The 25552-nt window shown below is 42.6% G+C and overlaps 1 protein-coding gene across 2 annotated transcripts in view; it reads right to left on the bottom strand.

The window, feature by feature from the left end:
- GRIK2 (glutamate ionotropic receptor kainate type subunit 2) overlaps positions 1–25552 on the bottom strand; it is a 1450753-nt gene that overhangs the window by 427051 nt on the left and 998150 nt on the right. For both annotated transcript variants that reach the window (XM_075340094.1, XM_075340093.1), the window contains one exon: positions 17077–17190. In XM_075340094.1, the coding sequence (XP_075196209.1) occupies positions 17077–17190 (114 nt within the window). The remainder of the gene's footprint in view (positions 1–17076; positions 17191–25552) is intronic.

Raw genomic sequence — 25552 nt, forward strand, 5'->3', positions numbered from 1 at the left:
TCCCTTGTACCGGCCTATTTATGATTTTGTTTAAGAAGTTTCTAGACGACTCTTTTGCTTTAATTGCATAAAAAAATGTTAACCTTATCATTGAATATGATAGACTGCCATTCTTGTTTCCATTGTTTGATATTAGCCTCCAGTCTGCATTTGGAGATAACTTTGGCAATGCTATCTAGAGGCCTTCACAAAGGAACATTACACCAGTCTTACTCCCGGGAACTGGCAGCAAACAGTGGGTCTTGCACACCAATCTACTATATAAAGAAGTCTTCTTGGAAGTGGTCTTTATTGAAGAATTGGGGTCACAATTTATACCTTCAACATGGAAATAAAACCAATTGACTCAACTATGCACAAATTTATAGAAACTCGGGTGTAAATAATGGCAGGAGGTGCTCTGTACTGATGCATAAAAATTTGGGATCTTTAGCTATAACAAAAGCAGTTTCTTGGCAGAAGGTCTGAGGATCAGTACAATAATAAGTGTGTGAAGGAAATAATGAAGTATATGTAGGGTACATTTAAGTTTGGGCCTACATTTCAGCAAATGGAGTTGGGGGTTAATGATTTCTTCAATGCTCAGAAATATAGCAAGATATTTATCTATCATGCAATACAATCAGCGAGGTTCCAAATGTATTCTGCAGCAGGATAACAATCTCAAACATACCGTCAATGTCATACATGTGTACATATTATAGGTTTCATAAATTCACAGGAATTGTAGTTCTATACAATCTCAAACTTAGGAGAAAAAAACTCCACAAAACCATACGAAATAAAGGTCCAGGTCCAGATTTTGCTGGGTCCCCACACCAGGCACAAACTCATAAGCATATCAAAAAGGAAAGACCAAGAGTTTTTATAGTGGAAAAAGATACCAAATTTTTATTCAATACATAGCAAGGGTGAACATCCACAAGTCATAAAAACACATAAAAGAAGTGAATGACGGACATCCCCCATTATATAAAAGGTAACATAGGCTATGGCATGTTGACTCCAGACGTTTTAGTAATTTATTTTAGTAATTAGACGCCTCCTCCCTGATGAAGATCTGTTACCAAACATATTGAAACGTACGTAGGTTCTCTGAGGCCCCACTTGATGGAGCCCCCCCATCTTGTTACACCTATTGGCTGTCTGTTTGTGTGTTGCTCTATTCATATGCCCTTCACATGTGGTTCGCTGTATGCATTTGTATACCTTATAAACTTGCTTGCACATGGATCTCTGTGGTACTGTGGATAAATGTGTATAGATACGACTTATCCACACACCTATGCTCAATTTCATGCCACATTATTTTTGGAATGTAATGTTCTAGAAACAGCTTATCTGATATACAGTACCAGGATGTCCCTCTGTTACCAACAAAGTTTTTACTAAAATGTCTGGAGTCAACATGCCATAGCCTATGTTACCTTTTATATAATGGTGGATGTCCGTCATTCACTTCTTTTATGTGTTTTTATGACTTGTGGATGTTCACCCTTGCTATGTATTGAATAAAAATTTGGTTTCTTTTTGCACTATGAAAACTCTTGTTCTTTCCTTTTTGACAATCTCAAACTTGTACACAGTTACATTATTATAGACATAGAGTTGTAGAGTACCTCCATACACGTCTGAACTAATATTGTTTCATCCAGGACGTTATATTAATAGTATCTTTAGAAAGGGTCATCAGTATCTGATCAGTGGAGGTATGACACTCAGCACCTCTGCTTATCAGGTATTCTTGAACTGCACAGCAGTAATGAGTTAACATTTCTTCCCATTCGTTTTATTAATAGAAATCTGTCAGTAAGTTATTGCTTGGGGCAGCATGCTGTAGGGGCTAAAACACTGATTTCAGGGATGTGTTACTTATCAGTCTGTGTGCTATTGTTTTAATACATTGAGTGTCTAATCAGCAGGAGATAAACATTGCCAGACTAGGTCTTCCATGCCTCTTGGACCAGACACAGCCCCAGCACTGATTAGAAGTTTAGTGTAAATATACAATGTACACATAAAATTGTGGTGTTACATCTACAAATCCTGATTGTGTCACAACAGCTGTACCCAGTAAGCTAAGTGATACATAGCTGGATTCTGCATCTTTTGCCCTATATTTATTGTACTTCTGTCAGGTGAGGCAGCAAAATCCTAGTGACAGAATCCAGTACTTTTTACTGGGGACATGTACTTTTTTCCCCTGGATAAATGCCTATCTGATAATATCCACCTTGATTTATTAAAATTTAACTCATTAGGTGCCAAATAATTTGATTGTGTGATCAGTTCAACATAAAAAATGTGATGAAAGGTCCTGGCAAACTCTATTGAACGGCTTTTTTAAGCTATTGTATATATTAAAATTAAACAAAATTTAGTTCAAAACTGAGGAAAAGATATAAAAAATACAGAAAAGTGATATAGAAATGTACAATTTTTCCATTCTGGAGTTCCATTTTTAAAATATTCACTAAATAACTGTCATAAATCGGGGTATGGGGGCTCCTCGTGTACCTTTTGGAGCAGTACCTTCCCGTACCCGAGGTTGTTCGGCCTGGTCTCCTGAGTCATGGATGGTGACCAGGATTTTTCAGAATTCTGACAATAAGTGTCAAAAATAGCCTACTGAGCATGTGTGGGACTCCTATGGGTCTTTTGACACTATCTGAGCATGTCAGTGATGTGGAATGTTTCTATTGGCCGTGGTGACATCATCAGTGACGTGGCAAGTTCCTATTGGTGACAGTGAAATCATCAGTGACATGGCAGGTTTCTATTGGCCATGGTGACATCATCAGAGATGTGGCAAGTTCCTATTGGCCACGGTGAAATCATCAGTGACGTGGAAAGTTTCTATTGGCCGTGGTGATGTCATCAGTGACCTGTAAGGCTCTCATCGTTCATGGAGGTGCGCACTCGTCTTTGTGCATGCAGCAACACACAGCTACCTTAGATAGGGATACGCGGTGAAGTCCTACCGGACTGATTGAGGGTCACCAGGCAGGTTAGAGTGAGGCATCGCGGTTACATCTAGACCGAGTTAGGGTTGGAAGCCGGCTAGGCTGGGCTTCAGGGATATTGGGGTTGTGCCGCTAAGGGACCAGTGGTTAACCGGATATACCCTATCACAACCTGATATAGGAGTAATACCCTCTTTAACACAGGTACCCATTTACATTCGGGGTTTTGTTGCACATCAGTACAGCTTTAGGCTATCAGCCGCTGTTTTCCACCACTGCACGGTGGACCCTAACCTCTGATATCGGTATACACTCACCTCTTACCATATCAGTAGGATCCCCTGTAACAATAACTCCATATCCAGCTGTTAGGCCCAAATTGGCATCACCGCACTGTCCTACCCCCCTCTTCCAGCGGGGATGTCAGATTTCTCATCTATCTGACGGCCGTGCTGTGGTTGTCCATTCCACGGCCCATGCTGCAGTCTTCTGGAGGCTGTGCAAACTACACAGGCCTCCTGGAACTGCCCGTAGGGTGAGTGAGTGGACACACCCCTTTTCTTAAAGAACTAGTTAGCCCTGATCTGGAATTGACCGCTTGGCTGAGAGGCTTCAGGTATTTCAAGCACCTTCTCCTTAAGGAATGTGCCTGGTCTTCATGATGCTATTTGCACTTTAAACAGAACACTGAGACTATCACAGAGCAGGTGCATTTATACGGAGACTTGATTACACACAGGTGGCTTATATTTATCATCAGTCATTTAGGACAACATTTGATCATTCAGAGATCCTCAATGAACTTCTGGAGTGAGTTTGCTGCACTTAAAGTAATGGGGACGAATAATATTGCACGCCCCAATTTTCAGGGGTTTTTTTTATTGTTTTTTTTTAAATAAGCAATAGATTTTGTCCAACTTCACAATAGTGTCCCACTTGTTGTTGATTCTTCACCATAACATTCAAATTTTTATCTTTAAGTTTGAAGTCCGAAAAGTGGAAAAAGGTTGAAAAATTCAAGGGGGCCGAATACTTTTGCAAGGCACTGTATATATGTATATATATATATATTATATATGTGCACTTGTACACCTTATACTGTCTTCTTCCTGAGTTTTAGTGCAATATTGCTTATTTGCATAATCTTTCAGGCTTTTTACCAGCAGGCTTGTGCAATATTGGTCTGTGCATAGCCCTGCAGGCATAGGTATATTTGAATCAATGTTTGTTCTTTTATACCTATGTATTGATTAATGGTTATGTTTTAATGTTATTCTACCCTTGTTATATGTATAATGTAATAGCACCAAAAAAAAGAGGGGAAAAAAGCAAATTGGTTACAATTTCACACAAAAACTTAAAAATGGTCAGGAAAAAATTGTTGAAACTTTTTCAAAATTATAGGTAAACAACTTTTCTTCAAGCATGTGATGCTCATTAAAACTCACCTTTGGCAAGTAACAGGTGTGGGCAATATGAAAATCACACCTGAATCTAGATAGAAAGGGAAGATTGAGTTGACTCAATCATTGCATTGTGTGTCTGTGTGTGCCACATTAAGCTTGGAGAACAGTAAGAGAAGAGAACTGTCTGAGGACTTGAGAACTAAAATTGTTTAAAAACAAACAACCCTCAAAGGTAACAAATTAATGTCCAGAGATATTAATATTCCTTTGTCCAAAGTTCACAACATAATCAAGAAGTTGACAACCCGTGGCACTGTAGTTAATCTCCCTGGATATAGTCAGCAGAGAAAAATTGGTAAAAGGTTGCATTACAAGATAGTCCAGATGGTGGATGGGCAGCACAAATCATGTTCAAATTCAAGCTGTCCTGCAAGTTCAGGCAGCATCAGTGTCAGTGCAAACTATTCTGCAACATTTCAATGAAATAAATATATATGGCAAGAAATCCAGGATGACCCCCACTGCTGACAAATGGATAAAAAAAAAAGATTGCAGTTTGCCAAAATGTATGTTAGCAAGCCAAAATCCTTCAGGGGAAGCCTCTTGTAGACAGATGAGATCAAGGTGAAGCATTTTGGTAAAAAACAACATTTTGTTTACTAAAAACGAAAGGAGGCCTACAAAGGAAGGAACACAGTACCTATAGTCAAATATGGTGAAGGTTCAAATATTTTTGGGGTTGTTTTGCTGCCTCTGGCACTAGGTGCCTTAACTGTGTGCTATGCATCATTAATTCTAAAGACTATCAAAAGATTTTGGGTCACAATGTAGTGCCCAGTGTCTGAAGCTGGGTTTCCTTCTTAGGTCATGTATCTTTTAGCAGAACAATGACTCCAAACATACTTGAAGATGCACCCAGAAATGGATGGAAACAAAATGCTGGAAAGTTCTAAAGTAGACATAAACAAATCTGAATCTAAATGCCTGTGAAGAGATTTTAGAACTGCTGTTGGGAGAATGCATCTTTCAAATAAGAGAGACTTGGAGCAGCTTGAAAAAGATCGGTCCAAAATTCTTGTTCAGAGGTAGAAGAAACTTGGTAATGGTTATCGAAAGTGACTGAAATTATGTCTAATTTGCCTTTTTTTTCTAGATTTTTTTGTGTTGTTCCAATTCACATAAAGTAAATAAAAATAAGTATAAGAGCAGAGTTACAGTGTAATACAGTGGCATATGACTCGCACGAGTAAAATATAAGAATATCTCGCATTGCACTCAGCTAATTGCACGCATTGCACTCAGTTAATATAATGCTGCAGCTCAGATCTGTGAGTTTTTCCTCAGACCTTCCTGGACTGATGAAAAAATAGCAACATGCTGCGATTGTCTGCGAGAGCTGTATCACTCGCACTCATACAAGTCTATGGGTCCGAGAGAAACATCAGACTGCACTCGGATGTCATCCCAGTGCAGTGCAATATACACACAAGCTGACAATGGAGGAGATGGGGAGAGTAATCCCTCCCTCTCCTCCGCAGCTGTCGCATTGGATGCAATAAGCTAATGTGACCCCAGCCAAACAAAACGTGTAATTGTAATAATTTTTGTGAGAAACACTTAATTTTCAGGGACAATTTAAAGGGTGGCCACACTTTCTTTCATGACTTAAGGCTGCTTTACACGGTACGACCGATTGTGCAATTTCACAATCGATCGTACCCGTCCCCGTCCTTTTTGTGTCACGGGCAAATCGCTGCCCGTGGCGCACAAAGTCGGTAACCCCCGTCACACATACTTACCTCTCGTGCGACCTCGCTGTGGGCGGCGAACGTCCACTTCCTGGAGTGGGAGGGACGTTCGGCATCACAGCGACATCACACGGCCGCCAGCCAATGGAAGCGGAGGGGCGGAGATAAGCGGGATGTAAACATCTCGCCCACCTCCTTCCTTCACATAGCCGGCGGCGGCCGCGTGATGCAGGTGAGCTTCTGTTCATCGTTCCCGGGGTGTCACACGGAGCGACGTGTGCTACCCCGGAAATGATGAGCAACTAAATTAAACGATATTATGGAACCTAGCGAGCAGTACACGACTCACGATTTGTGAGCGATACTGTGTCGCTAGGAGGTGTCACACAGCCCGACATCACCAGCGATGCCGGATGTACGTCACAAAAACCGTGACCCGACGATCTATCGCACGATAGATTGTCTGGTGTAAAGCAGCCTTTAATGTAGTTGTTTTATTTTTTTTTTTTTTTGCTAAAAAGGGGAAAAATAACAGATTTGCTGGGTTTTATGTGATTTTTATTCAATTCTTCTAATTATATCTATATTTTTAGCTGTGCATATTATTTTAGTCCCATCATATTATGTTAATATTAAGTCATCTGATGGTCAGTGTAATGCACTACAGATTTAATGTATTGAAGTGCAAAAGTGAATTAAATGACAGGTAGCCTTTTAAATAGCAGTTTTATTTAACCCCTTCAACCTCGGCCACTAAAACACCCTAATGACCGGGCCATTTTTTGCAATTCTGACCAGTGTCACTTTGACAGATTATAACTCTGGAACGCTTCAACGGATCCTGGCGATTCTGAGATTGTTTTTTTGTGACATATTGTACTTCATGTCAGTGGTAAATTTAGGCCGATATTTTTTGCGTTTATTTGGGAAAATTTTGGAAATTTGGCGAAAATTTTGAAAATTTCGCAATTTTCAAACTTTGAAAATGTATGCCCATAAATCTGAGAGATATGTCACACAAAATAGTTACTAAATAAAATCTCCCACATGTCTACTTTACATCAGCGCAATTTTTGAAAAAACATTTTTTTTTCGTTAGGAAGTTAGAAGGGGTTAAAGTTCATCAGCAATTTCTCATTTTTCCAACAAAATTTACAAAAAAAATTTTTTTAGGGACCACATCCCATTTGAAGTGACTTTGGGAGGCCGAGGTGACAGAAAATACCCAAAAGTGACCCCATTCTAAACACTGCACCCCTCACACTGCTCAAAACCACATCCAAGAAGTTTATTAACCCTTTAGGTGCTTCACAGGAACCAAAGCAATATGGAAGTAAAAAATGAAAATTTTACTTTTTAACACAAAAATGTTACTTTAGCCATAAAATTTTCATTTTCACAAGGGAGAAAAGAGAAAGTGCATCATACAATTTATTGTGCATTTTCTCCTGAGTATGCTGGTATCCCATATGTGCTAAAAATCAATTGTTTGGGCGCACGGCAGAGCTCGGAAGGGAAGGAGCACCATTTGAATTTTTTAACGCAAAATTAGCTGGACTCATTAGCGGACGCCATGTCGGGTTTGAAGACCCCCTGAGGTGCCTAAACAATAGAGCTCCCCCAGAAGTGACCACATTTTGGAAACCAGAGCCCCAAAATAATTTTTCTAGATGTTTGGTGAGCACTTTGAACCCCTGGGGGCTTTACAGAAGTTTATAACGTTGAGCCGTGAAAAGAAAAAAAAAAATTTTTTTACCACAAAACTGTTGCTTCAACTAGGTAGCTTTTTTTTTTCTCAAGGTTATCTGGCAAAAATGCACCATAAAATGTATTGTGCATTTTTTCCTGAGTACGCAGATACCTCACATGTGGTGGAAATCAAATGTTTGGGCATACGGCAGGGCTTGGAAGGCAAAGAGCGCCATTTAAATTTTTGAGTGGAAAATTAACTGCACTCATTAGCGGATGCCATGTCGGGTTTGAAGACCCCCTGAGGTGCCTAAAAAATGGAGCTCCCCCACAAGTGACCTCATTTTGGAAACTAGAGCCCTCAAATAATTTTTCTAGATGTTTAACGAGCCCCGAGGGGCTCCACAGAAGTTGATAATGTTGAGCCATGAATACACTTGTTTTTTTTCACCACAAACCTGTTACTTGAACCAGGTAGCTTTTTTTTCACAAGGGTATCAGGAAAAAATGCACCATAAAACATATTGTGCAATTTCTCCTGAGTACGCAGATACCTCACATGTGGTGGAAAGTAATTGTTTGGGCGCATGGCGGGGCTCAGAAGAGAAGGAGCACCATTTGACAGCAAAATTGGTTGGAATCATTAGCGGACGCCATGTCACGTTTGGAGACCCCCTATGGTGCCTAAACAGTAGAGCTCCCCCACAAATAACCCCATTTTGGAACTAGACCCCTCAAGGAATTTATCTAGATGTTTGGTGAGCCCCTTGTACCCCCAGGGGCTCCACAGAAGTTGATAACGTTGAACCGTTAAAATTATTATTTTTTTTTTACCACAAAATTTTTGCATCAATCAGGTAGCTTTTTTTTTTACAATGGTATCAGGAAAAAATGCACCATAAAACGTATTGTGTAATTTTTCCTGAGTACACAGATACCTCATATGTGGTGGAAATCAATTGTTTGGGCGCATGGTGGGGCTCAGAAGAAAAGGAACGCCATTTGACTTTTGAAACGCACAGACGCGGTGCACTGATCGGCCGCTGCAGGACGCACGGACGGATGCGATACAAAAAGCGTCATGGATACAGAAAAAAAGTCCCGCTGAAAACGTACCACGGATGCAGATACATTATCTGCATCCCTGATCAGTGCTCGGCGGGACGCACGGACGGATGAGGTGTAAAAATGGACAGGGGATACAGGGGAAAAAAAAAAGTTATACTCACAGTACCCAGAGGATTAGCAGGAGGATCACTGACCAGAAGAACTGCAGGAGGAACAGAAGGCAAGCGAGATGGACAGCTTTACAGGAGCAGCAGGCAGGATGTTGGACAGCTCTGCAGAATACCCAGGAAGGAGCCAGCGATGGAGGCAGATGTGATCGGGCCAGTGGAGACCTCAGAGGACCCGGTAAAGATAGTTAAGTGGACGTCGGGGGGAGAGCAGAAGGGTAGGGGGAGAGCAGAGGGGGAGTGGGGACTGGGATACCGGAGAAGGAGCTGCAGAAGCAGAATAGAGATCATGGGGGAGGCAGGCAGATCACGGGGGGAGTAGATCGGGATGTCGGGGGGCAGATCGGGGCGTGGGGGGGCAGATCACAGGGGGGCACGGGCAGGGGGTGTCATGGGAGCACGCAGGGGGCATCACGGGAGCACGCAGGAGGCGTCACGGGAGCGTGCAGGGGCTGTAAGGTGAGCACAGTACTCACGTGGAGCAGGAGCTGAAGCGGTGACATCAGAGGCGGCGGCAGCAGCGGTGGGGTGGTACAACAAGTACCAGCCAGTCCACGCTGCAGACATGTTGGGGGAGGCTCCCCAGATCAGCACAGGCCTGGGGAGGGCAGCCACCTGCAGATCAGACCTCCCAACTGCACACGTGCGTCATAGCACGATCGCTCCAATCAGTGCTGCAGGGGCTGGGGGCGACATGTTTGAGGTCCACCTATGATCTGCTGTAGCTGCTACAGCATTTCATAGCCGGATCTCACAGTATCACACTAATTCAGGCATTATTTTTGCCGAAATTAGTTCGAACGATGTGGTTGGCGATTCAGATTTGAACAGCCAATCACATCGATCGTCGATGGGGGGTGGCGATGCCACCCCCCCTGGGGTCAAGCAAAGGTCCCCTGCTGTAAGATACAGCAGGGGACATCATTTGAAAGCCGTTGCTATGGCCACGGCAATCAAATGAAGTTTAGGCAGTAAAGTTACGTCCCTGGTCGTTAAAGGGAACCTGTCAGCAGAAATTTCCCCTAAAACCTAACAGATTCCCCCTCTGCAGCTCCTGGGCTGCATTCTAGAAAGGTCCCTGTTATTATTGTGCCCCCTTTCTGACCAAAAAAAAGAGTTTTTAAAGTGGTACCTTTTTGGCTTCAGATTCTATAAATGTGACACGGGGGCGGGCTGACTGATGGCCGTTATTCTGCCCCCTGGTCCTGTATGCCGCCCCCATCGCTGATTTCCATACTTGTGGACGCCGCCCACTGCTCCAGCCATCCCCGCGCATGCCCAGTGCCCATCTCTCGTGGATGAGCACTGTGCCCAGTGTCACCGCTGGTGACGTGCGTGCAGGGTTTAGATTATGGGCGGTGCTGTGATGTTTATTACCAAGCAACCGCCCATAATTGCGGGACCGCACTTTCCCCCTCGGCCTGCTTCGTTCTACAGAAGCGTGCTGCTGAGGCAGGAAATAGATGGGAAGGAGGTGACGTGGGGTCAGCAGCACCGCGCTTGCGCAGAATGAAGGACGCCGAGGGGGAAAGCGTGGTCCCGTGATTATGGGAGGTTGCTTGGTAATAAACATCACAGCACCGCCCATAATCTAAACCCTGCACGCACGTCACCAGCGGTGACACTGGGCACAGTGCTCATCCATGAGAGATGGGCACTGGGCATGCGCGGGGATGGCTGGAGCAGTGGGCGGCGTCCACAAGTACGGAAATCAGCGATGGGGGCGGCATACAGGACCAGGGGGCAGAATAACGGCCATCAGGCAGCCCGCCCCCGTGTCACATTTATAGAATCCGAAGCCAAAAAGGTACCACTTTATAAACTCTTTTTTTTGGTCAGAAAGGGGGCACAATAATAACAGGGACCTTTCTAGAATGCAGCCCAGGAGCTGCAGAGGGGGAATCTGTTAGGTTTTAGGGGAAATTTCTGCTGACAGGTTCCCTTTAAGTCACGTTAAAATAGGACGTAATTTTACTGCCTGCTGTCGTGAAGGAGTTAATTAAGCAGCAATGCAAAATTTGGGGTTATGACATTTTTTTTAAAATCCAATAACTGTTGCTTATGTTTTCTTAAGCCCTGATTAAAAAAAAACTTACATTTTTATCCATCATGTATGATTTTTACACAGATCATGAGTGAAATTAAATACAAGCAAAATGAACAATGTTTTTTTATTTTAGCCAAAAATGTGCACATTATTATATATATACTGTATATATAAAGTTAATGAAATTTAATTTTGCAACTTTATTGCAAATTAATACCTGTGGCTTTTTCCTGATCTCTTCAAAGTTTCTCTTGATACCTTTTCTTTTATAGAAGGCTTGAGGATTTTCTCTATGAAGCCTCCTGCAGTAGTGCCCATTATGTTCATGTTCTCTCTATTGTCATTCCAACTTCTTGATAAACTCATGAAATTTTTTTTCTTGCTCTTTGCCAACAGAATTATGATTTTCACAAAAGTTGTCCAAATGGGAATGTAAAAAAATGTAACTTCAAACGATAACCTTAAATTTTGGAACTCTGCTGTTAACTTGAAATTACTTCACAACCTCTTTATAAGAATTCCAAGCCCTTTTCTTAACAGCTTTCAAAGCCCGTTTTCACCTTCATAACCAGGCCAGTCTTTGCAATTCTGACCAGAAAATCCCAAAAAGTCACACCATTCTAAAAATTGCACCCCTCTAACTGCTCAGAATCACAAAGAATTAACCATTTAGATGCTTCACAGAAAGAAAAGTGATGTGGAAGAAAACAATGAAAATTTTACTTTCTCACAAAAAAGTTATTTTACCAATAAAATTTTGTATTTTCACAAGAGAAACAAAAGAAAATGCACCAAAAACTTTGTTGTGTAATTTCTCCTGAGTACGATGATATCTCATATCTGGTGGAAATCTACTATTTGGGTGCATGGCAGGGCTCGGAATGTAAGGAGCGCCCTTTGAATTTTTGAACGAAATATTAGCTGGAATCATTAGTCTGCAATAGGTAGCAGATGCCATGTCATGTTTGAAGAGCTCCTGAGGTGCCTAAACAGTGAAGCTCCCACACAATTGACTCCATTTTGGAAACTAGACCCCTCAAGGAATTTATCTAGAAGTTTGTTGAGCACCTTAATCCCCCAGGTGCTGCACAGAAGTTTATAAAGTTGAGACGTGAAAATAATAAAAAAAAAAATGACCACAATATTGTTATTTCAACCTGATAGATTTTGTTCACAATGGTATCAGGAAAACATGCACTGTTACGAGGGGGACCCGGGGAAGCGTGCCAAGATGGGAAATGGACAGCTTCCGCCGGTCAAGGTCCACTGTGCGGTGTAAGGGACCGCCGCTATGGTGGGTGAAGAGTGAGCGGGTTGCTGCTAGCGATCATCTGGAATGTCACAGACGATCTATGTACACCGATCTGCCCTAACCCGTGAGTGTTGTATGGCACGGATCTCACGGCTCGGTGTACCTGTTGCACGGGGAAGCACAGAGGTGCCAACGCACATGTGCCAGTGGAAGGCACTATGGTAGCACAGAGGTGCCCACGCACGTGTGCTTTCAATAACCAGGTGAGTCCGGTGGAGACTTGGGGAGCTCACCTGGGACAGGAACACGGCCTGTTGAAGGGGATACTGCCGGAGCAGCAAGGCAGGAACACGGCCTGCAAACCAGGGGCTGCCTAAGCAGCAAGGGCCAAGCCCACAAAAGACAGTAATGCCTGAGCAGTGGCGTGGCAGCATGCTGCCAGACATCCAAACATAGAAGGACGGTCGCACGCCGCCATGATGGCAGGAGGAGCTTTTAAGGAGGTGTCGTTCCACCCAAGGGCGGGCGCGAGGCGGAGATGACGGACTTGACCCAATCAGGGTCCACGACGTCCCAGCCTGGCCAGTCAGAATTCACCACGTCACCAGCCTTGTCATCAAGCCGTGTGACGTCAGTGGGCGAATCAGAACCCACCACGCATGGCACATGCTCACCCTCCTGCCTCTGGGAAATAGAGGCGGGATCCTCGGTCTCACAATGTGCAGTGATAACGAAAGTCTCACTGCTTCCCTGAGCAGTAAACCTCTGCACATTGCGCAGCCTCGCAGACCTTCGGGGCCGCTGAGCAGGAGGGTCTGCGGCAGGCCAGGAATGGGAGACCGCTTCACTCCTTGTAACAGGAGAACCACTAGGTGTCACCCTTCTGCTGCCTCTCTGAGAAGGTATCTCCTGCACACTGCGCAGTCTGGCAGACCTTCGGCGCTGCTGAGTAGGAGCGCTCGTGGCAGGCAAGGAATGGGAGACTGCCTCAGTCCTTGCCTCAGGAGAGCCACGAGATATAACAATGCACCATACAATTATTTATGCAATTTCTATTGAGTACGCTGATACATCATATGTGGTGAAAATCTACTGTTTGGGTACACTGCCGGATTTGAAAGGGAAGGAGCGCCATTTGAATTTCTTAACTCAAAATTAGCTGGAATCATTTGTGAATGCCATGCTGCAATTGGAGTGGCCCTGTGATGCCTAAACAGTCAAGCTCCCACACAAGTAACCTCATTTTGGAAGCCAGACCACTCAAGGATTGTATCTAGATTTTTGATAAGCATCTTTAACCCCCAGGTTCATTGCAGAATTTTATAATGTTGAGCCATGAAAATTTAAAAATACATTTTTACCACAAAATTGTTAATTCAACCAGATTGTTTTTTTCACAAGGATAACAGGAAATAATGCACCATAAAATTTGTTGTGCGATTTATTCTGAGTACGGTGACATCTCATAAATTGTGGAAATCACATGGCAGGGCTCAGAAGGGAAGGAGCAATATTTCACATTTTGAATGCTAAAATAATTGCAATCATTAGCAGACATGATGTTGCATTTGGGGAGCCCCTGATGTGTCTAAACAGTAGAGGTCCCCCCACAAGTGACTCAATTTTGGAAACTAGACCCATAAGGGAATATATATAAATGCTTGGTGAGCCCCTTGAATCCCCGGTGCTCCACAGAATTGTATTACGTTGAGCCATGAAAATTAAAATAATACATTTTAATCACAAAATTGTTAGTTCAACCAGATAACTTTTTTTGCCACAAAGGTAACAGAAAAAATGCACCATAGATTGATGATTTGATACTTCATATGTGGTGAAAGTCAACTGTTTGGGCGCATGGCAGGGTTCGTAAGGGAAGAAGCACCATTTGACTGCAAAATTGGCTGGAATCATTAGTGGACGCAATGTCGCATCTTGAGAGCCCCCCATGTACCAAATCCGTAGAGCTCTCCCACAAGTGACCACAATTTGGAAACTAGAGCCATTAAAAAATTTATCTAGATGGTTGATGAGCACATGGGATCCATGATATTTTGTAACGTTGAGTTGTGAAAATGAAAAAATACATTTTTTACCACAAAAATGTTTTAACGCCAAAGCTTTCATTTTCACAAGGGTCACAGGACATAATGGACCATACAATTTGTTGTGCAATTTCTTCTGAGTATGTCAGTACCACATATGTGGTCAAAAACTACTTTTGAGGCCCAGTGAAAAATGAAGACAGGAAGGAGTGCCATATTTGAGATCAGATTTAGTTGTAATGGTTGCGAGTGTCATGTCATATTGCCAACACCCCTGAGGTGACTAAACAGTGGTGCTCCCCCAAAAGTGACCACATTTAGAAACTAGACCACTCAAGGAATTTATCTACATGTTTGGTGAGCACCTTTAACCCCAGGTGCTTCAAGGAATTTTACAACATTGATCCATAATAAAAAGTAACTACATTTTTACCGCTAAAATTTTGTTTTAACCCAAGATTTCCAATTTTCACAAGGAGAATAGGTAAAAAAGGCCCCATAATGTGATACATAACTTGCCCTGAATGTGGTACTACACCACATGTAACTGTACAGTACTGTTTGGTCGCACCACAAGACTCGGGAAGATAGGAGCGCTATTTGATTTTCGTAGCACAGATTTTCCTAGAATAGTTTGTGTTCTCAATTTGCAGAGCCTCTAAATGTCAAAACAGAAGAAATCCCATCAAGTGACCAAATTTTTGAAATGACACACCTCTGAAAATTCATCTAGCGATTTGGTGATGATTTAGTTCCTGGGAAACACCCATGTGTCAAACTCAGTGAATGTTGCAGGATTAATACTTGCAAATAAGTCCTTATTGCTCTAAGTACACCTCATTCTTCTGGAATCCTGCACTCAGTCACTACGACAATGCCAAACATGTGGACACTAACTGTGGTTTAGGCAAATTTTAAGGCTCAGAAGAGAAGGGGTGCATTTGGATTTGGGAAGGCAGATTTGCTGGATTTCATTTTTGAGCTGGGGAGAGATAGCGTTTTTTTCCAAAGCATTTGTGCTATCAGTCACCTGAAAGCCTCCTATTTTTCTGTTAACCAATATTGGACCTGAGTAGGGACTTGTATTTTTGTGGATTGAGTTGAATGTTATTTGCTGGTAATTTTGGTACAGATCATTTTGGATCAGGTCATATTTGTCTTGTCCTCTATGCTGAGCATGTACATCGGGGTTCCATCCACCTCTCCGAAATACATGATTCAGAAAAGACCCAAGAAGGATCCGTTCACTGATGAGGCAGCAAAATTGCTACAGACTCTGGGACTCTGTTTGGCCTCTGTTCAGTGGTGTTCATGTTTTCAAAGGTGAACAAAACTGTTGATAACCGCATTTTTGTGCATGCCTAAAAAAGAGGTGTAAAAAGATGGACACCACTGGACCACAGACCAGACATGAAGTCAAAGTGATTCCCTTTGCCTCATTACAGTGAATTTTCCATTTGGAATTTTGTTTGAGTCACGTTTTTCTGAAATTAAGGTTATGTGTCCATGATCCGCGCACACTGTTTCCTGGATGCAGTGTATCTTCTCCTGTGGAGATTCAAGTGTTCTCCACAGGAAACAACAGCTGCCCATGCACACAATTAGGGTTTGTGGTGTTGTGAGACTTTTGGTCTGTATTCCCTGCATAATAGTTTTTGATTACTTTCTATTTCACTGTTTGTGAGGCAGAATGAAGAAGAAACAGCAACAAATGAATGTTTTTTTTAAAACTGTTCAGACTGTAGAGACTATCCCGGGCTGTGAGGGGGGGGGGGTTCTGCTTTTGGGTAAACTGAGTTCCCATTGTCCTGTGCCCTCACAGTTTGCAGAGATGTACCAATACGTCCTTGGTCGGTAAGTAACCAAAAAGTAAGACATACCGGTACGTCATTGGTGGGGAAGGTATTAAACACATTTTCCTTCATGAGTTTCCAAATTTCCAGACCCACATAAAAGTTTTTTTTCAGTTTTGTTTTGGACTTTCCTTAAAACCTGTTACCCAGTTGCTTAAAAGTCTTTGCTTCTTTCAGAAGAGCTTTCATAAACTGCATCATCAGTCCAAGATTAATGTGGAGTGGTGACAGAAGAACTTTAGTGGGATCGTTTAAACTTTCCACAACTATGCCCTTGAGTCCAGGCTACAAAAATGTTTTACTTGGCTAACTTTTTTGGCTCCAATGATGAGTCCTATTCCAACTGTCCCATTCACTTAAAAAGCATTGGCACTTCATATAAAGTTCAACAAAGAGAGGAGGAAAAAGCAGGGCACCACTCAGCAACATTTGGTCGTCTGACGTGTCCGGCGAGCTCTCCCTCCCCACCAGCCCCCACCGCACATGTTACCTCTGCGCTTGAAAAAAGCTGCTACCTGCACAGCAACGATTTGGTGAGTGCCGTTTTTTCCTTTCTATATTGGATATCACTTCATATAAAGCTGGGTTAAGAAAATCTTCTCTGCCCACAGCATCCAATTCCAGCGCTGCGTCCATTAATTTCTGACCAACCTAATGACACCAAAATCATCCACCAAAGGTCACACAAAGGGGTTGAAATATGGTGCAAGAAAAAAGTTTATGGAGTCAGCCATCAAAAGTCCATAAATATAATTTCTTACTTCTCAAACTATTTTAGCCTTGCAGACGTGTTATTCTTAAATTCTTTTGGCAAAAAAAATAGTTTACAGAAACTTACCAGTATTGTGGTTACTATAAGTGATCGATTTGATAAGGAATCTGTAACATTTGCAGGTTTTTCTTTCTGATTTTCTGTCATATTTAAACCACTAGAAGGGTCCCATGTACCAATCTGCAGAAAAATAAAAAATAACAGTTATACAGAATTTACAGTAACCCATTTAGAAATATAGTATGGTATTAGATTTAGTTGCATAATATTCAACGTGTTGGAATCTGAAGAGGGAGTAGACTGAATACTTGGGGAAATCTTTACTGTTATATTAAGTGTGGAAGATTGCAGAGCCACTTTTGCATTTATTAGGCAAGAAGGAGCTCTGCTTTATTTATTGACAAAAGTCAAACAAATTGCAAACTGTAATATTAAGTTTCAGTGAAGACATAACACAGTTTAATGAGGAGACCAGCACTATTAAAAGTCTTGTTTATTATCAGTTATGGGCAAATAGTAACAATTCATGCTCGGATTTTTCGCAATGAACCCCAAAGTACTATTCCATTATTTGTCACTAATAATGAACCTAATGCAAGTCAAAAATGATCCTGAGCATTTTCTTGTCTTGACAACTACTGGAATAGTTCTCAAGGAGACATATAATCTAGCTCTCCAAGTCCTGCAGGAGGTCACGTTAGGTGCAAGGACACAAGTTGGTCGGCCAAACATTCACATAGGTATTGAAAAAGATGTTATCCAGCATCCAAATCCAGAATGTAAAAAGTAAAATTCCAATTTTATTAGGCCATGTTAAAAGTCCATCGTAAAAATCACTCCATAGACTGAAAAAGGAACCCTTTTCGGACAATATATCCTTATTCTAGGTCTGCCCATCTCATAATGGATCACAGTTTATAAAACTAAAAGACCAGATGTGATGTATGCAAAAACCAAAACAATCATTTGGAGACATATACTGTACATGCAAAGAACAGAATACAAAAAAGAGAGGAGAGCTTTTGTAGTGCAAAAGAGTATAATATTTATTATGACAAAAAGTGATAATTCATTTCTTGTAAAATAGATAAAAACAGAGACCAATCCTATTGCAATTTACTCCATATAGTTTCCATACTCATAGGTGTAACATACAGTTAGGTCTAGAAATATTTGGACAGTGACACAAGTTTTGTTATTTTAGCTGTTTACAAAAACATGTTCAGAAATACAATTATATATATAATATGGGCTGAAAGTGCACACTCCCAGCTGTAATATGAGAGTTTTCACATCCAAATCGGAGAAAGGGTTTAGGAATCATAGCTCTGTAATGCATAGTCTTCTCTTTTTCAAGGGACCAAAAGTAATTGGACAAGGGACTCTAAGGGCTGCAATTAACTCTGAAGGCGTCTCCCTCGTTAACCTGTAATCAATGAAGTACTTAAAAGGTCTGGGGTTGATTACAGGTGTGTGCTTTTGCATTTGGAAGCTGTTGCTGTGACCAGACAACATGCTGTCTAAGGAACTCTCAATTGAGGTGAAGCAGAACATCCTGAGGCTGAAAAAAAAGAAAAAATCCATCAGAGAGATAGCAGACATGCTTGGAGTAGCAAAATCAACAGTCGGGTACATTCTGAGAAAAAAGGAATTGACTGGTGAGCTTGGGAACTCAAAAAGGCCTGGGCGTCCACGGATGACAACAGTGGTGGATGATCGCTGCATACTTTCTTTGGTGAAGAAGAACCCGTTCACAACATCAACTGAAGTCCAGAACACTCTCAGTGAAGTAGGTGTATCTGTCTCTAAGTCAACAGTAAAGAGAAGACTCCATGAAAGTAAATACAAAGGGTTCATATCTAGATGCAAACCATTCATCAATTCCAAAAATAGACAGGCCAGAGTTAAATTTGCAGAAAAACACCTCATAAAGCCAGCTCAGTTCTGGAAAAGTATTCTATGGACAGATGAGACAAAGATCAACCTGCACCAGAATGATGGGAAGAAAAAAGTTTGGAGAAGAAAGGGAACGGCACATGATCCAAGGCACACCACATCCTCTGTAAAACATGGTGGAGGCAACGTGATGGCATGGGCATGCATGGCTTTCAATGTCACTGGGTCACTTGTGTTTATTGATGACATAACAGCAGACAAGAGTAGCCGGATGAATTCTGAAGTGTACCGGGATATACTTTCAGCCCAGATTCAGCCAAATGCCGCAAAGTTGATCGGACGGCGCTTCATAGTACAGATGGACAATGACCCCAAGCATACAGCCAAAGCTACCCAGGAGTTCATGAGTGCAAAAAAGTGGAACATTCTGCAATGGCCAAGTCAATCACCAGATATTAACCCAATTGAGCATGCATTTCACTTGCTCAAGTCCAGACTTAAGACGGAAAGACCCACAAACAAGCAAGACCGGAAGGCTGCGGCTGTAAAGGCCTGGCAAAGCATTAAGAAGGAGAAAACCCAGCGTTTGGTGATGTCCATGGGTTCCAGACTTAAGGCAGTGATTGCCTCCAAAGGATTCGCAACAAAATATTGAAAATAAAAATATTTTGTTTGGGTTTGGTTTATTTGTCCAATTACTTTTGACCTCCTAAAATGTGGAGTGTTTGTAAAGAAATGTGTACAATTCCTACAATTTCTATCAGATATTTTTGTTCAAACCTTCAAATTAAACGTTACAATCTGCACTTGAATTCTGTTGTAGAGATTTCATTTCAAATCCAATGTGGTGGCATGCAGAGCCCAACTCGCGAAAATTGTGTCACTGTCCAAATATTTCTGGACCTAACTGTATAACAGTATTTAGATCACACATAAAATCCATTTAGCAATTCATATTGTATATATATATATATATATATATATATATATAAAACGTCAGATTGACATATAGAAAATACCATAGGTAAATATTGCATATTGCCCATTAAGAATATAAATTATGGGGATCCCAAGGATAGTGGAAACAGTCCAACAGGTCGGAGGATTTCCATTGCAAATTTACCGCTATAGGGTATAATGGCGGTCAGTCTCAGAAAAAAGTCCTGAAATTAGCCCAACGTACGTTTCAATCAAGATTTTCTTTCTTCTTCAGGGGAAAGGTGCTGTAATGTGTGCCCATCGGACACCAAGTTTATATAGTCGCCACTGCTTTTGAGAACCCGGAAATGGCATGTCGGCACATGCGCGGATTGTCCCATCAGGTCCCCCGAGTCAGCCCGCCGTCACGTCATCTCACGCATGCGTGGGAGCAGGAACGCGTCTCCATGGCTCCCACGCAGGCGCATGATGTACAGACGGTGGTAGTGACAACGAGAGACAGGTGCCGCAACCCGCGCATGCGCACAGGAATCTTCAGGGGTAAGCATGTATTTTTAACACAGAGGCGGTTGATCCTGATCCATATAGGAAAATTGGATATCCAGAGGTGTGGAAGGGGAAGAAGTCCATATATACAGTTAGGTCCAGAAATATTTGGACAGTGACACAATTTTCGTGAATTGGGCTCTGCATGCCTCCACATTGGATTTGAAATGAAACCTCTACAACAGAATTCAAGTGCAGATTGTAACGTTTAATTTGAAGGTTTGAACAAAAGTATCTGATAGAAATTGTAGGAATTGTACACATTTCTTTACAAACACTCCACATTTTAGGAGGTCAAAAGTAATTGGACAAATAAACCAAACCCAAACAAAATATTTTTATTTTCAATATTTTGTTGCGAATCCTTTGGAGGCAATCACTGCCTTAAGTCTGGAACCCATGGACATCACCAAACGCTGGGTTTCCTCTTTCTTAATGCTTTGCCAGGCCTTTACAGCTGCAGCCTTCAGGTCTTGCTTGTTTGTGGGTCTTTCCGTCTTAAGTCTGGATTTGAGCAAGTGAAATGCATGCTCAATTGGGTTAAAATCTGGTGATTGACTTGGCCATTGCAGAATGTTCCACTTTTTTGCACTCATGAACTCCTGGGTAGCTTTGGCTGTATGCTTGGGGTCATTGTCCATCTGTACTATGAAGCGCCGTCCGATCAACTTTGCGGCATTTGGCTGAATCTGGGCTGAAAGTATATCCCGGTACACTTCAGAATTCATCCGGCTACTCTTGTCTGCTGTTATGTCATCAATAAACACAAGTGACCCAGTGCCATTGAAAGCCATGCATGCCCATGCCATCACGTTGCCTCCACCATGTTTTACAGAGGATGTGGTGTGCCTTGGATCATGTGCCGTTCCCTTTCTTCTCCAAACTTTTTTCTTCCCATCATTCTGGTACAGGTTGATCTTTGTCTCATCTGTCCATAGAATACTTTTCCAGAACTGAGCTGGCTTCATGAGGTGTTTTTCAGCAAATTTAACTCTGGCCTGTCTATTTTTGGAATTGATGAATGGTTTGCATCTAGATGTGAACCCTTTGTATTTACTTTCATGGAGTCTTCTCTTTACTGTTGACTTAGAGACAGATACACCTACTTCCCTGAGAGTGTTCTGGACTTCAGTTAATATTGTGAACGGGTTCTTCTTCACCAAAGAAAGTATGCGGCGATCATCCACCACTGTTGTCATCCGTGGACGCCCAGGCCTTTTTGAGTTCCCAAGCTCACCAGTAGAGATGAGCGAACCGGCCGCGGTTCGGCTCGAGGTCGGCTCGCCGAACGGGGGTCCCGTTCGAGTTCGGTTCGTCGAACGTTCGACGAACCGAACTCGAGCCAATAGGCTATAATGGGAGGCAATCACAAACACATAAAAATGCATGATAAATGTACACAAACAGTTAATAAACATTGCCATAACACTTACCGGTCCTCGCGATCCCTTCTGCACTCTGTCTCCTGCCGCTATTCCATCCGATGATCGCTGAATCCTCCCGTGACCAGCACTGCCAGCAGAGATGCAGGACCTGTCGTGACGTCAGAATAGCCATGTGACCAGTCACGTGGCTATTATCTCATTGGCTACAGACTGGTCACATGACTATGACGCGTCATGTAGGACCTGCGAGTGCATCTCTCCGGTACACGGTGCACATATGTGTATCGCCGTGTACCGACGACATGCTCTAGCACACGGTCGACTCCCCATTCCGTTAGGGACCGGCTGACACAGCCGGTCATTAACAGAGATCACCGTTGCCATAGCAACGCAGTTAGCGGTGACGTCACCGCTAACCGCAGCTCCGAGAGCACCGTTGCTATGGTAACGCGTCTGTCAGCGTTACCGCTGTTACCGCTGACAGCCAGCACTGATCACTCACGGAGTGAAGGCTGCACGCTGCTTCCCGATTGTAGTGAGGATTGTACTGAGGATGAGGTTCCCCAGCCCCAAGTGATGGGCTGGTGAACCTCATCCTCACTACAATCGTCACTACTACTACACTAGTGAGGATTGTACTGAGGATGAGGTTCCCCAGCCCCAAGTGATGGGCTGGTGAACCTCATCCTCACTACAATCGTCACTACTACTACACTAGAAAGAAAGAAGACAGAAGAGCAGGATCGTGGAGGGCTGACAGGGGGTAATAAAGATGGAGTCTCTAATGTGTCTGTGTATTTATTTCTATTAAAGTATTTTTTCTCTGTGTGGTGTCTTTTTTTTAACCCTTTATTGGAGATTCTTAATGGCCGGGTCAAACGTGCATGACATTAAGAATCTCTGGCTTAATACTGGCTAGTAAAACAAAGCCAGTATTAACTCATGATTACCCAACAAGCCACCCGGCTCCAGGGCTGTTGGAAGAGTTGGATACAGCGCCAGATGATGGCGCTTCTATGAGAGCGCCATTTTCTGGGACGGCTGCGGACTGAAATCCGCAGCAGAGGCGCCCAGAAACCTCGGGCTAACCTGTGTTGCGGATTCCAATCCCCAGCTGCCTAGTTGTACCCGGCTGGACACAAAAATGGGGCGAAGCCCACGTCATTTGTTTTTTAATTATTTCATGAAATAAGTGAAATAATTAAAAAAAATGGGCTTCCCTATATTTTTGGTTCCCAGCCGGGTACAAATAGGCAACTGGGGGTTGGAGGCAGCCCGTGGCTGCCTGCTGTACCTGGCTAGCATACAAAAATATGGCGAAACCTACGTCATTTTTTTGGTGGGCAAAAAACTTCTGCATACAGTCCTGGATGGAGTATGCTGAGCCTTGTAGTTCTGCAGCTGCTGTCTGCTCTTCTCCATACAGACAGACAGCAGCTGCAGAACTACAAGGCTCAGCATACTCCATCCAGGACTGTATGCAGAAGTTTTTTGCCCCCTGAAAAAATTATGTAGGCTTCGCCATATTTTTGTATGCTAGCCAGGTACAGCAGGCAGGTACGGCTGCCCCCAACCCCCAGTTGCCTATTTGTACCCGGCTGGGAACCAAAAATAAAGGGAAGCCCTATTGTTTATTATTTCATGAATTTCATGAAATAATTAGAAAACAAATGACGTAGGCTTCGCCCCATTTTTGTGTCCAGCCAGGTACAACTAGGCAGCTGGGTATTGGAATCCGCAGCACAGGTTGGCCTGAGCTTTCTGGGCCCCACTGCTGCGAATTGCAGTCTGCAGCCGCCTCAGAAAATGGCACTTTCATAGAAGCGCCATCTTCTGGCGCTGTATCCAACTCTTCCAGCACCTGCCTGCTGTACCTGGCTAGCATACAAAAATATGGCGAAGCTCACGTCCTTTTTTTGTAGTTTTTTGGCAAAAAAAATAAAAAATGCTTCCCTGGATTTTCCATTGCCAGTGAAGGTAACACCAAGCAGTGGGGGTTAGCAGCCAGTAGCTGCTTGGATTACCCTTAGCTAGCAATACAAAATATGCAGCGGGAGCCCATATATATTTTTTTTAATTATTTATTTAAATAACTAAAAATAAAATGGGCTTCCCTGTATTTTGATTGCTGGACATCACAGTGCTGTAAAAATAAATCTTTAAAAAAATGACGTAGCGCTCCGCGGAATTTTTGATTCTCAGCGCAGATAAAGCAGACAGCTATGGGTTGCCACCCCCATCTGCCTGCCGTTACCTTGGTTGGCAATCAAAATACAGGGAAGCCCATTAATTTTTTCTATTTAAAAAATAGTTAAAAAAAAAAATGACGTTGGGTCCCCCCATTTTTGATAGCCAGCTAGGGTAAAGCAGACGGCTGTAGCCTGAAAACCACAGCTGGCAGCTTTACCGTGGTTGGGGATCCAATGTGGAGGTCCCCTCAGGCTCTTTTTTATCATTATTTTATAAATATTAATAATTACACAATAAAAGTAGGGTCCCCCCCAAATTGGATTACCAGCCAAGGTAAAGCGGACAGCTGTGGTCTGGTATTCTCAGGGTGGGAAGGTCCATAACTATTGGGCCTTCACAGCCTAAAAATAGCAGGCCGCAGGCACCCCAGACGTGGCGCATCCACTAGATGCGCCAATCCTGGCGCTTCACCCCAGCTCATCCCGTGCCCTGGTGCAGTGGCAAACGGGGTAATAAATCGGGTTGATACTAGCTGTAAAGTCACCTGAGATCAAGCCCAGCAGTTTGTGATGTCATGGCGTCTATTAGATACCCAACATCATAAACTGTCAGTACTAACAAAAAAAAAAAAAATCGACAAAAGAAATTTATTTGAAAAAACAGTCCCCAAAACATTTCCTCTTTCACCAATTTATTGTAAGAAAAAAAATAAAGGGGTCCCACGACGACTCTGGACCGTCTAGAATATCGGGGGGAGACACTCAGGGAACGTATCCCCCATTTTCTAGGAGTGCGGACCCTTCATGTGAGGAGTGTGGGTGCAATGAATCTGCACTCACTCTCCCCGGGTCCACAGCAGCAGAGTCCATGTCGTAATGGTTGCTACCAAAGCTGCAATGCCCTGCTCATGAGGTAAGGGCATGCCTAATCAGGAGAACTACTGTAGAAAAAGCTCTGCTCACTGGTATATAGGTGCTCAGAGGTAATAATAGATAAAATTAGTGAGTAACCTCGGCACTCTAAATCTCCCAGACTAAGTCAGTAAGTCACAACGGATAGTAATGCAAAATCACTCTTTATTGGTTCGTATTAAGAAAAAAAAATTTTCATAAGCATATATGTTTTTGTCCAAAACAAGTTACAAATGACGTGTCGGCCTGAGCCTTCGTCAGATTGGACTTATCTGCTTGTAATCATGAAAAATGACAATAATCAGTATCACATAAGAGTGAGAGAACAATAACATAAACTCGAACAATGTAGAGGTACAATTGGGATGCAGCAAAAAAATTGCAACACAGCAAGAAATGAAACACATGATACAAATGTCATAATACAGTACAAGGACAATATAGTAATGACAAATATAGGGTCAGAGTAGGCTTAGACAGCTCTGGTACGAAAGAGATGTCAATCATAAAGTAACATGTGCAGTAGGTGTAGAGCTACAGTATGCATGGCAGAACTAATGGGTAGACTGACCATAGAAAAAGAACGGAGAAAAAGTGGAGAAAAAAGTAGAGAAAAAGTGTAGAAAAAGTGGAGAAAAAAATGGAGAAAAAGTGGAGAAAAAGTGGAGAAAAAGT

Source organism: Anomaloglossus baeobatrachus, chromosome 3 (genome assembly GCF_048569485.1).
Source record: "Anomaloglossus baeobatrachus isolate aAnoBae1 chromosome 3, aAnoBae1.hap1, whole genome shotgun sequence".
Taxonomy (NCBI): Eukaryota; Metazoa; Chordata; class Amphibia; order Anura; family Aromobatidae; genus Anomaloglossus; species Anomaloglossus baeobatrachus.